At 42.4% G+C, this 12887-nt stretch overlaps 1 protein-coding gene across 1 annotated transcript; it reads left to right on the top strand.

The window, feature by feature from the left end:
* The first annotated feature begins 267 nt into the window (after positions 1 to 267).
* LOC100136390 (sodium/potassium-transporting ATPase subunit alpha-1) lies at positions 268 to 11703 on the top strand. Its single transcript, XM_014150738.3, has 21 exons — positions 268 to 430; positions 688 to 813; positions 1496 to 1555; positions 2530 to 2733; positions 2872 to 2985; positions 3075 to 3209; positions 3801 to 3918; positions 4026 to 4294; positions 4391 to 4834; positions 5103 to 5295; positions 6036 to 6211; positions 6305 to 6441; positions 6596 to 6746; positions 6846 to 7014; positions 7114 to 7268; positions 7450 to 7573; positions 7725 to 7870; positions 9542 to 9672; positions 10782 to 10883; positions 11188 to 11279; positions 11485 to 11703. The coding sequence occupies exons 1-21, from the start codon at positions 419 to 421 to the stop codon at positions 11511 to 11513; spliced, it is 3087 nt and encodes a 1028-aa protein (XP_014006213.1). The 5' UTR covers positions 268 to 418; the 3' UTR covers positions 11514 to 11703.
* The last annotated feature ends 1184 nt before the right edge of the window (positions 11704 to 12887 follow it).

The following is a 12887-nucleotide window of genomic DNA, read 5'->3' as shown; positions in this document are numbered from 1 at the left end:
TCAACTTCTTTTCCATTCCACTACACACTGTTATTACTGTCAACTTCAGACGGATTCTTTCTTTCAGGGGCCTTGTCGTCAAAATGACCAAGCTGTATAGGTGAAGGTTGAATAAATAAATAAATTACATTTCACAGATCCCCCTCCTTCTCCCCAACCCCTCCCATCCTCAGCCCCCTCTCCACTCACCTGCCTCATTCCTCCTGTGTACCTCCCCTTGGGCAGGTAAACCAGTCGGGTATATAAATATATTCAAACCTGAGTTAGCTATCCAGGGAGCTCTGGGGTGACTCGAGACATCGAGAAAGTGAGAGAGAGAAGTGTAAACGTGTAACAGGTGGAGTTTCTCAGGATAAGGAGGAAGTATATTCTCTTTACAAACCACTGGGATTGAGAGTTCTAGGACAGCAGTGCAAGGATGGGGCTCGGAGTAAGTCTGGATTTCACTTTTGAGTATCAGGATTTGGATTTACTTATATTGTGTTCTTTCAACTTCAAAAAATCTGTAGTTTTTTTGCAGTTCATATTAAAAGTTTAGCCCTCTGTTCATGGCTGCTTCTTACTTTTTTAAATAAAGTTCCATATTTGATAAAGTTCTGAATGCACTCCTTATCTAAGCCCTCATTAGGAAAGAGGCACATTGATAGTTCCCACTTTCTCATCATTAACGTACCTTTTGATATACAGAAGGGGAAAGATGATTATAAGCTGGCGGCGACCTCAGAGGACGATGGAAATAAAAAGAATAAAAAGGAGGTGAAGAAAGCAAAGGAGAAGAAGGACATGGACGATCTGAAAAAGGAAGTTGACCTGGTGAGGAAAACTGATTATTTATGAATTTACTAATTCTATTAATCTAATTTAGTTGACATGAACAATGCACATTAATCCATATTCAATTTACACATCAAAGCAGTGGAGTTGGCTGCAAAAATAATTTTCATCCGTAGTGCCAAAGATGATTTAAATAGTGTGATATAGCTTCAAAACTGTCAGTAATATCAGCAAGAAAAGACTAAGGTAAACAGTAAGTCTATTAGTCTCTGTGGACCAGAAAAGGTACAACACACAACCTTTCAAGCTCTTTAGTTTCTGGACTTGCATTTAGGTACTAATTAGCATTTTAATTGACTTACTATTACTCTGCAGTGAGCCTTGGGAGCAGTTTCAAAACCCCAATAGCCTGCGTTTAAACTTCAGAGGAACAGTAGCATATCTTTGGAAACTGCTTTTTCAGGGCAGAAATGTGAACCAGATAATTCCATCCATCATAAAGAAACGCATGACTTATCTTTGGTTTATATTGAAATCGATGCAGCATAACCTCATCATACCAAGGATCATTTCAAATTGTTTGAGGAATGTGTTTCATAACTATGCATGTTCTGCATATACTTTCGCCATGGGGAAAAGTTGAGAGAACTCCCTAGTTCAACAAGCAACTGTTTCTTTCTTTCTCAATCTCTCTCTCCCTCTCCCTCTCTCTCTGATTTAGGATGACCACAAGTTGACCTTGGATGAACTTCATCGGAAATACGGCACAGACTTAGCCAGGGTGAGTGAGTGAATATGTGTGTGCATGTGTGCCTCCGCTTTTTTAAAACTGACAACCAGTTGTATCAGCTGCTCCTACGGATTGTTTCTGACTGTAATTTGAAGCGCATTGAGGTCATGGAGGTTACGGCACGAGGTCATATCGTAGGTAGAACTTCATCTGCCTTCTAAGTCATGATGACATCACTATCTACCACTGAATCTTTGAACATGAAACATATCTATATCTTCCTAAAGTTTACACAGAGTTTGGAGTCAAATATATATTTTCCAAATGTGTGACTCCCATTACATTCTTTTCATTTTATTTTTTGAATCCTTTATTTAACCAGAGAGGTCCCATTGAGATGTACATCTCTTTTACAAGTGAGCCCTGGCCGGAAAAGCAGCATTCATAGTAAACACAACATAAAAACACAACATTAGACATGACAGTGAGTGGAACTTAAAACGGTGCATAGAACATATGAATGAGACTTTTTCCATTTGTGTGACAGCAAGTCAGATAAATACACATTAACAATTTTTAACAAGCCATAGGGTAGGTCTAATGCAGGGGACACAATATCTGCAATATCTTCAGCTTTGTGTGGAGTACAATTAGGACAGGCCTAAACATTGTTTTGTGTGGAAAGGATAACAGTTAAACACTATTTTGGTGATGGCGCACAGATAATGATCTGTTGATATTTGATCCAGGGATTAAGCAGAATTTCCACTACAAGGGCCACATTCACACGGGAACATTGAAAGCACTATGTAGTGATGAGGGGCGGGGCGAGGTATGGGGAGGGAGGTCGTTTGACAGATTTTCTTGCTGACAAAAGGGGAGGGGAAAGTTTGGAGTTCCATAGGTAATCACTCTACTGCCTCTTACTCTGCCTCTTGCTCTTCCCTCTTCCTGCTTTCCTCCCTCCTCCTTTCTCTTCACTCTACCTTTTCCCTCTCCTTCTCTCTCATCCCTCCCCCATCCAGGGTCTATCCTCAGCTCGGGCTAAGGAGATCCTTCTTCGTGATGGCCCCAACACCCTGACCCCTCCTCCCACTACCCCTGAGTGGGTTAAGTTCTGCAGGCAGCTCTTTGGTGGGTTCTCTATGCTCCTATGGATTGGTGCTATGCTCTGCTTCCTGGCCTACGGAATCCAGGCCGCCTCCGAGGATGAGCCGGCCAATGATAATGTGAGAATTATAGAATTCTGAGATAATTTGAGACTTAACAAAAACTACAATGCCTCTGGTGCCTGAAAGGGGTTTCTCACTTAACAGTAACGTAATAGTCTCATAGTCTTTCTCCCTCTTCGTTTCTGTCCCTCACAGTTGTACCTGGGGGTTGTGCTCTCTGTTGTTGTCATTGTTACTGGCTGTTTCTCCTACTACCAAGAGGCCAAGAGCTCAAAGATCATGGACTCCTTCAAGAACCTGGTCCCACAGGTTAGACTTCTGCCTTTTCAAACACCTCTGAGAAGAACTTGATTGTATTGTCATGTCTACGGATTGTAATCCTGTCACTTGCCTTGTAGCAAGCCCTTGTTGTCCGTGATGGTGAGAAGAAGAACATCAACGCTGAAGAAGTGGTGGTTGGAGATCTGGTGGAGGTGAAAGGAGGAGATAGAATCCCAGCTGATTTGCGTATTGTCTCTGCCAGCGGCTGCAAGGTGGGTACTTTACAATCCAAGATCATGGGTCACATATGTAGCCTAAGACTTCCGCATACTTCGGTTTGACTGGCATACTCCCTTAAAAGACCTTTGCTTGAAAAAGCAACAATAGTACTGTTTGTCCATTTTGAGACGCCGTAGCCAGTATACACTTTCTCAAAATAGTCAGAATGAATCTAAGATAATTCAAGAAATATGTCATAAATGCTGATGTTTTTGCTAAGGAGATCTTAGTTGCGCAATCTAGATAAGATTTTTGGTGCAGTATTTCTCAAGTGAAAAAATGTGAATGAAAACAAATCGTCTATCATTGAATGACAACAGACACTTCATTGATCACTACTGTTGACCAATGACCGACGAAGGGGCATAGACTTTGGCTCCTGAACTTCGGCTGGCCTTGAGGATTTTTTTGTGTGTGCACCAACAGCCCCAAAAAAACTTCCCGGAGACCAAAACGAATAAAAACAGCACAAAATGTCGTCATATTATATGACAAACTGTTCTGAACTGTTTCGGATGGGAAGCATGCGGACACCTTTAGTGTCATTCAAAGTTGTATTAACGCAATTCTCTTTTCCCACTCAGGTGGACAACTCCTCCCTCACTGGTGAATCTGAGCCCCAGACACGTACTCCGGATTTCTCCAATGACAACCCCCTGGAGACAAGGAACATTGCCTTCTTCTCTACCAACTGTGTTGAAGGTAAATAACTTCTGTAACTAGCCGTAGTGATTTAATAGTTCAAATAACTTGAAATGTATCACTTAGCCATTTTGTGATTCTAAACCATATTCTCCATGTTTTGTCAGGAACTGCCAGAGGTATCGTCATCAACACTGGTGACCACACTGTCATGGGTCGTATTGCCACCTTGGCCACGAGTCTTGAGGGTGGGAAGACGCCTATAGCCAAAGAGATTGAGCACTTTATCCACATCATCACCGGTGTGGCCGTCTTCCTGGGCGTGTCTTTCTTCGTCCTCTCCCTCATTCTGGGATATGGTTGGCTAGAAGCTGTCATCTTCCTCATTGGAATCATCGTTGCTAATGTGCCAGAGGGTCTCCTGGCTACTGTAACTGTGAGTACCGATGAAAAGTCATGTTTAACGAAAACTTCAGTCCTAACAACAAAACTTGTTGATTACTTAACTGTCTAATATGGCTTTCTATCGTAGGTGTGTCTAACTCTGACTGCCAAGCGTATGGCCAAGAAGAACTGCCTGGTGAAGAATCTTGAAGCTGTTGAGACCCTTGGCTCCACCTCCACCATTTGCTCAGACAAGACCGGAACGCTGACTCAGAACAGAATGACCGTGGCTCACATGTGGTTCGACAACCAGATCCATGAGGCTGACACCACAGAGAATCAGAGTGGTACCTGCTTCGACAAAAGCTCTGCCACCTGGGCTTCCCTGGCTAGAGTCGCTGGCCTGTGCAACCGCGCCGTCTTCCTGGCAGAACAGAACAACGTACCTATCCTCAAGAGAGATGTGGCTGGTGATGCTTCAGAGTCTGCCCTGCTGAAGTGTATCGAGCTGTGCTGCGGGTCTGTCAAAGACATGAGAGAAAAGTACAGCAAGATCGCTGAGATTCCCTTCAACTCCACCAACAAATATCAGGTAACCACATGCACTCTTTGTGGTATCTGTGGGTTAACAACGGGTTAAACTGAGTTGTAGAAGGTGGTGTGATAGACTCAAAATCAGGATGGATGGATGGCTTTTCTCAATCAGCTTGGAAATGCCACTTTGTATCGACATCCAATAAGTTGCCAGAACTTTAGTTTACCAGGCACTGTAGGCTACTTACTGGTCATTGCCTGCTAATTTAAATTTAAACTCTCTTCATGGTGTCATCTGATCAAAAACCAATTCATTTCGCACCTAGCTCTCCATTCATAAGAACATCATGGCCGGAGAGTCCAAGCACCTGCTGGTGATGAAGGGAGCCCCTGAGAGGATTCTGGACCGCTGCTCCACGATTTTGATCCAGGGCAAAGAACAGTCTCTGGATGACGAGTTGAAGGAAGCCTTCCAGAACGCCTACGAAGAGCTGGGAGGGCTGGGAGAGAGAGTGCTGGGTAAGAGGGCACACACCAATATGGGAAAATATGCATTCAAAGGTTTTGGACTGAATGAACAGTCTATAACAGTGGTATTCCAACTTTTTCAGCGGGGACCCCATTTTTCAACCAGAATGTCTTGCGACCCCGCCCCAAATCTAATGACATAACCTTAAAGAGGCAATCTGGAGTTGCTAAAAAAAATGTACCTCCATTTTTTGAATAATTGATAAGTACCTATTGATTCTTGAAGAATATAACTGAATAAATGCCTAATTCAACTGTCGTAAACCATCATAACCCAAAATATAAGATTTTTTTTACTACAATGTTTGTAAACAAAGTAAATGTAAACCAACACTAAATAGCCTCAAAACATGGTTAAACTATCATTTTCATTTGATATGATGGATGGTCAATCCTTGCATCCATAGCTCTGTCCATGAGGGGTATCATTTGTCCAGCCCCATCCCTCAGCTTTTTACCAAACCAGTTGTGGGGAGCCCGCTTTGTTATTGTTTCAACTGCTGATTGCCGCTTTCAATTTTAACATCAACAAATAACCTTTAATTCATTACATTTTCAAAATTAAAAGAAACCGATAACATAATTATCTTTCTCAAAACCGTTTGTATATTGTCCCATCATAATCTGTACTCTTAATTCATTTCATTGTGACCGCAATCCAGTCCGACCCTGACTGGTCTAGAACATGAAAAATTTGTTGTGGCGTGTCTCTGACTCTGTGGCTTTTTCAGGTTTCTGCCATTTCCAGCTACCTGATGACCAGTTTGCCGAAGGCTTTAACTTTGACTGCGAAGAGGTAAACTTCCCAACTGAGAATCTGTGCTTCGTTGGCCTAATGTCCATGATTGACCCTCCCCGTGCTGCTGTGCCTGACGCTGTGGGAAAGTGCAGGAGTGCTGGAATCAAGGTATGGCAATATCATACTAAACACAAGACTCTTCAGTCAACCCACATAGCAGCCACTGTGACCAGACCACTCCTATTCCCTTCCTTCCCTTAGGTTATCATGGTCACTGGTGATCATCCCATCACTGCTAAGGCCATTGCCAAGGGTGTGGGAATTATATCTGAAGGAAATGAGACTGTTGAGGACATCGCTGCTCGCCTGAAAATCCCAGTTTCTGAGGTCAATCCAAGGTATGTTGCAATTTGTTTGGGATCATTTCAGTTATGTCATCATACTGTCTACACTTAAAGAGGAGTGACAGAAACATTGATATAGCCTTTTTGGGGCATCATCAGAACAGACCAATACAAGCCCTTATATTTAGCTTATATTTGTACCCTCCAGAGATGCCAAGGCCTGTGTTGTCCACGGTGGAGAGCTGAAGGACCTGTCAGCCGAACAGTTGGATGACATTTTGTCCCATCACACTGAGATTGTGTTTGCCAGAACTTCTCCTCAGCAGAAGCTGATCATTGTGGAGGGTTGCCAGCGTCAGGTACTAGTTTATTGAATTAATTCATGAGTCAGTCAGGATAATTGCATCTCACTTTTGGAGTTTCTAACATCTGTAAACACCTCTCTTACTTATCCACAGGGTGCTATTGTAGCTGTGACAGGTGATGGTGTGAACGATTCTCCTGCTCTGAAGAAGGCTGACATCGGTGTTGCTATGGGTATCTCTGGATCTGATGTCTCCAAGCAGGCTGCAGACATGATCCTCCTGGATGACAACTTTGCCTCCATCGTGACTGGTGTTGAAGAGGGTAAGAGAAGCTCTGGCAATGACCATCAATCTGCTGGGTTTTTCCATCCTTCTCTCATCACCCTGACTATTCCTTCCCCCCATCCTCTATTTCCCTCAGGCCGTCTGATCTTTGACAACTTGAAGAAGTCCATCGCCTACACCCTGACCAGTAATATTCCAGAAATCTCACCCTTCCTCCTCTTCATCATCGCCAACATTCCACTGCCCCTAGGAACTGTCACCATCCTCTGTATCGACCTGGGAACTGATATGGTGGGTCTTTCAGATGTGGATACTCCTCCTTTGTGAACAATCTGATCATGTGTTCTGGTGCGTTATGAAGAACAATGTATATGATCATTTTAGAGGTTGTTTGGAAGGTCTTTGAACTAACATCATAGTTACCAACAAAACATTTCTAATTTGGATGATCTTTCCCATCATTACCTTCAAGGTCCCAGCTATCTCCCTGGCCTATGAAGAAGCTGAGAATGACATCATGAAGCGACAGCCCAGAAACCCCAAAACTGACAAACTGGTGAACGAGAGGCTCATTAGCATAGCCTACGGTCAAATTGGTAAGGATTAATTTGGCCCTTCTTCTGTTTTGTCTGCCTTTACCGGGTCTTGTTGCGTTGTATGTTGGCCAGTCAGTTTCATAGCACATTAACAATCTGATCAATGTCACTTCACTGACAAAAATACTCTCCTCATTTTTACTCTTCACAGGTATGATGCAGGCCACAGCCGGTTTCTTCACATACTTTGTGATCCTGGCTGAGAACGGGTTCTTGCCCATGGATTTGCTGGGTATGCGTGTGGACTGGGACAACAAGATAATGAACGACATGGAGGACAGCTACGGCCAGCAGTGGGTAAGTACACAAACACCGCTCTGCTTTTTGCTGTACTAACGGATTAGCATTGGCCTTGTTTTGATCTGAAGTTCTCAATATGAGCTTTTTCAATCTCTCTCACAATTTTTTTTGTTTAGTTTATTCCAGAATACATGGCAGCTAAAAGCTGAATTGTGTATATATCTGGAAAGTCAAGATAACTTCTTATGGGCAGGTGGGACGGTAGCGTCCCACCTGGCCAACATCCGGTGAAATTGCAGAGCGCCAAATTCAAAATACAGAAATAGTCAAATTAAACATTCATAAAAATACAAGTGTTATACATCGGCTTAAAGATTAACTTCTTGTTAATCCAGCCGCTGTGTCAGATTTCAGAAAGGCTTTACGGCAAAAGCATACCATGCGATTATCAGAGGACAGCGACCCGCTTACAAAAGCAAAAAACATTTTACAACCAAGTAAAGGAATTACAAAAGTCAGAAATAGCGATAAAATCAATCACTTACCTTTGATGATCTTTATATTTGCAGTCACAAGAGTCCCTGTTACACAATAAATGTTCGATAAAGTCCCTCTTTATGTCCCAAAAACTCAGTTTTGTTGGCGCGTTTTGTTCAGTAATCCACTGGCTCAAAGGCGGTCATGACATGCAGATGAATACATCCTAATAGTACTGGTAAAGTTCGGCGAAACATGTCAAACAATGTTTATAATTAATCCTCAAGTTGTCTATTGTCTAAATAATCGATAATATTTCAACCAGACAATAGTGTCTTCAATAGAAAGGAAAAACAACAAACGGCGTGCAATCGGTCACGCGCGCAAACTAGCTCTGGTTCATTCTAGAGTCCACATAGAAAATGGTCTCATTCTTCCTCATTTTTCAGAATACAAGCCTGAAACAATATCTAAATACTGTTGACATCTAGTGGAAGACATAGGAACTGCAATCTGGGTCCTAACCATTTAGATACTGTATAGGCATTCAATAGAAAAGTACCCACATCAAAAATATCCCACTTCCTGGATGGATTATGGATTTTCCTCAGGTTTTCGCCTGTCATATCAGTTCTGTTATACTCACAGACATTATTTTAACAGTTTTGGAAACTTTAGAGTGTTTTCTATCCAATACTACCATGCGTATGCATATCCTAGCTTCTGGGCCTGAGTAACAGGAAGTTTACATTGGGCGCCTCATTCATCCAAATTCAAAATGCTGCCCCCTACCCAAGAGAGGATAACAAAATAAATCAATAAATGTGATACAGTATCAAGAAAGTTGAGAGGTCATGGATGCGATCACGGATCAGGGATGATGCACAGCTTGCATTTCGGATAGTCAGCAGAGGAAATATCGATTGTCTTGAGAAAGACGGAGCATCTCAGTCACAGCCAGGGATTCAGACAGACAGGTCCGTAGCCTGCAGTGCACCTCACCGGCCCCAACAGTCCTCTCCGTTATTTTGGGCTTCGTAGATAGCTTGCCACTAATCCTCCAGAACTACCATTTGTGAATGCCACTGCTGCCGCCGGCACACAGGTTCACCACACATTTGGTAACAGAGTAGTCAGTAATCTTCACAACTGTAATGTACCAATGTAATAAACATATGTCCTCTCACTCTTCTTTTTTTCCATATGTCTCTCTACACACTCTCTTTCTATGGTCCATGATCCATCCTTCAGACATATGAGCGCAGAAAGATTGTGGAGTTCACCTGCCACACAGCATTCTTCGCCAGTATTGTAGTTGTACAGTGGGCCGATTTGATCATCTGTAAAACCAGGAGGAACTCCATCCTTCAGCAGGGAATGAAGTGAGTACACACATCGATCTTTATGGTCTTGGTCTAGGTTTGGGTCCTAAGAGTTTTTTTCTGAAGCTTGATCTACACTGCTCTGGTCTTGACTTACACATCACCAGAATCAGAATCACCTTTATTCACCAAGTACATTTACACATACTCACAATTGTACTTAGTGATATGGTGCTGCTAGCAATAGACAACATTAAAGGCCAGAATACAGACAGAGCAATTTACACAAAGTTTAAATACATTATATACAAATTTATAAAATGTGCATAGAACTGAAGAGTAAGAGGGAAGAGAGGATATACACATTTACAGTATAAATATATTGTAGAGAATTCAGGGGTAGCCCCCACCGGGACTTGACCCCCAGTCCAGCAATTGTCAAGCCAACACCTTAATCATTACATCAAACCTCTCGATGAGGTTGCTAGGTGTTGGGTTAAGGTTGATACATTACCCCCTTCCTTTGGGAGAGTGTGTCCCCACGTTTCTCTATACCATGTCCCTGACATGTACACACCTCTCCGGTGACCTCATGGCCACCATCCCATTTCTGACACCAATGTAGCAAATTCAGGGGGTAGCCCCAACCGGAACTCAAAACCAGGTCCAGTGACTGTCAAGCCAACACCTATACCATTACACCAAGAGGCCGGAACCTCTAGACAAGGTCGCTAAGTGTTGGATACTTGATGCAGTGTGCATCACAGATTGCATAGTGCCTTGGGGTGGCAGCGTAGCCTAGTGGTTAGAGCGTTGGACTAGTAACCGACAGGTTGCAAGCTCAAATCCCCAAGCTGACAAGGTACAAATCTGTAGTTCTGCCCCTGAACAAGGCAGTTAACCCACTGTTCCTAGGCCGTCATTGAAAAATAAGAATTTGTTCTTAACTGACTTGCCTAGTTAAATAAAGGTTGAAATAAGTTGGTGAGGGCCACAGCACAGGGAAAGAAACTGTTCAGGTGGTGGGTGATTTTGGTCATGATAAAGCTGAACTGTTTGCCAGAGGGGAGTTAATGTGCATATAGCCCTGCAACTGACTTCTAAATCAATATCCACCCTGTTGGTATCAAATCCATGATTTTTTTCTTCTTTTTTTCCTCCCATCTCAGGAACCGTATTCTCATCTTCGGACTGTTTGAGGAAACTGCCCTGGCTGTCTTCCTATCCTACTGTCCTGGAATGGATGTCGCCCTCAGAATGTACCCACTCAAGTGAGTAGACCCTTCTGATTCTCTTTTGTATATCAGCTTGGAACAAAGCTCACCCGTTTTAAAAGATGAGTGGTAAAATGGATGGATATTACAATGGGTGGAGGAGACTACTGTGGCCTCAGGATCAGTTGGGGTTCACTAGTCAGCTGAAGTGTAATGGGGTTTACTGCCCAACCAAGAGAGAATATTACATTTGACATTTAGGGGCCCTGTAAGCGCATTTCCTCGCTGTTTTACGCTCAACTTAATCTCTTTATTCTTTTCTTCTCTCTTTTCTTCTCTCTTTCCTTCTCTCTTTCCTCAGGCCTTGCTGGTGGTTCTGTGCCTTACCCTACTCTCTGCTCATCTTCCTCTATGATGAGGGTAGGAGATACATCCTGCGACGAAACCCAGGAGGTAAGTGCTCAGGGACTATGGACGAAAACAAGCTATTAAGATAACGTCGACAATTTTACATCAAAGTGAATTATTGTGTTATAACATGACAATGGCATGCAGGATTGGGAAGGATGAATTATTTAATTTGTCTCATGTAGATTTTCTGTGATGAGATGAAATCTAACTAATTGTGTTCATCTCTCTGAATTTTCTCTCCTTTAAGGTTGGGTGGAACAGGAGACCTACTACTGACAAAAAGAGTCTATCCCCAGGATCACTCAATGTCACTCCGCTGCTACATCTCAACCAACAACATTACACTACATTTCAATCTGCTACATTACCATTACATCCAATGAACACTGCGATGGTGCACTCAGCTGCATTGAGGAGTTCTTGATTGTGATAATGCAAATTGAAATAAACATCACTTCAATGCTAATTCTTAAGTCTATTCATTTTTTGTTGTCTGAATTTTTTTGATTTATTGGTTTGGATTTAGTGTAAGACATGTAGGCTTAACTTGTGTTGCATCTATGGGAGAAATAACCTAGTATAGTTGCGTCTTATTTGTTTAAAGTAAATGTTCAGTGTTTGCATAGTTCTATGAAATATGACTTATAATGAATTACAATATGAGTGAAATAGTTTTTACTTCCAAAAAATTGTATTGAAGTATGTTAAAAAGCAGCTTTTCTGTGTTTGAATGGTGTGGGCGTACTCCAACAACAGAATGGCGTGGTCGTATATCGGTCATTTTAAATATTCAACAGCTGATTGGCCAGCTCTGCCAATATGTCAACATGATGTCATGGTATATGAGAAAATAGCAAGCATTTTTTAAACAGTCTGTTTGAGGTGGGGCTTTTTTTCTCTAATTTATGCTTTGGCCAGAAATATGAGTGAGTATACAATGAGTCAACAAAATTATTTGGGTGTGAGTTAATAGAATATTAACTTTTAAAAGTGAGATTTGAACTTTATAGTTACTTTTAAGGTCAGATGTTTTTATCTCAATATCAAATAATTTCTGGTTAACAATTAAGTACCTTACTATGATTGTTTTCAATTAAAATGGTGAAAAACAAACAAAAATAGCTTTTTTTTTTTTTTTAAATAGCACAGCCGAGAGCTGCCCAGTGACACGAGCCCACCAGACGAGCTAAACTACTTCTATGCTCGCTTCAAGGCAAATAACACTGAAACATGCATGAGAGCACCAGCTGTTCCGGAAGACTGTGTGATCACGCTCTCCGCAGCCGATGTGAGTAAGACATTTAACTTCTCTGGGATATGTGGGACGCTATTCTATGTGAGAATGCTATTCATTGACTACAGCTCAGCATTCAACACCACAGTGCCCTCAAAGCTCATCAATAAGCTAAGGACCCTGGAACTTAACACCTCCCTCTGCAACTGGATCCTGGACTTCCTGACGGGCCACCCCCAAGTGGTAAGGGTAGGTAACAACACATCCACCACACTGATCCTCAACATAGGGGCCCCTCAGGGGTGCGTGCTCAGTCCCCTCCTGTACTCCCTGTTCACTCGTGACTCCACGGCCATGACTCCAACACGATTATTACATTTGCCGATGACACAACAGTGATCACCGACAACGACGAG

The sequence above is a fragment of the Salmo salar genome, chromosome 16, assembly GCF_965601325.2.
Source record: "Salmo salar chromosome 16, fSalSal1, whole genome shotgun sequence".
Taxonomy (NCBI): Eukaryota; Metazoa; Chordata; class Actinopteri; order Salmoniformes; family Salmonidae; genus Salmo; species Salmo salar.
Note: the sequence above shows the minus strand (reverse complement) of the source record. Positions and strands in the feature narration are given on the sequence as shown.

Bases quoted from the DNA above. Each gene is read 5' to 3' on its own strand.
- LOC100136390 (XM_014150738.3), top strand. The intron at 2,986-3,074 runs GTTAGACTTCTG...CTTGCCTTGTAG, and splicing joins TCAAGAACCTGGTCCCACAG to CAAGCCCTTGTTGTCCGTGA. The intron at 4,295-4,390 runs GTGAGTACCGAT...TTTCTATCGTAG, and splicing joins GTCTCCTGGCTACTGTAACT to GTGTGTCTAACTCTGACTGC.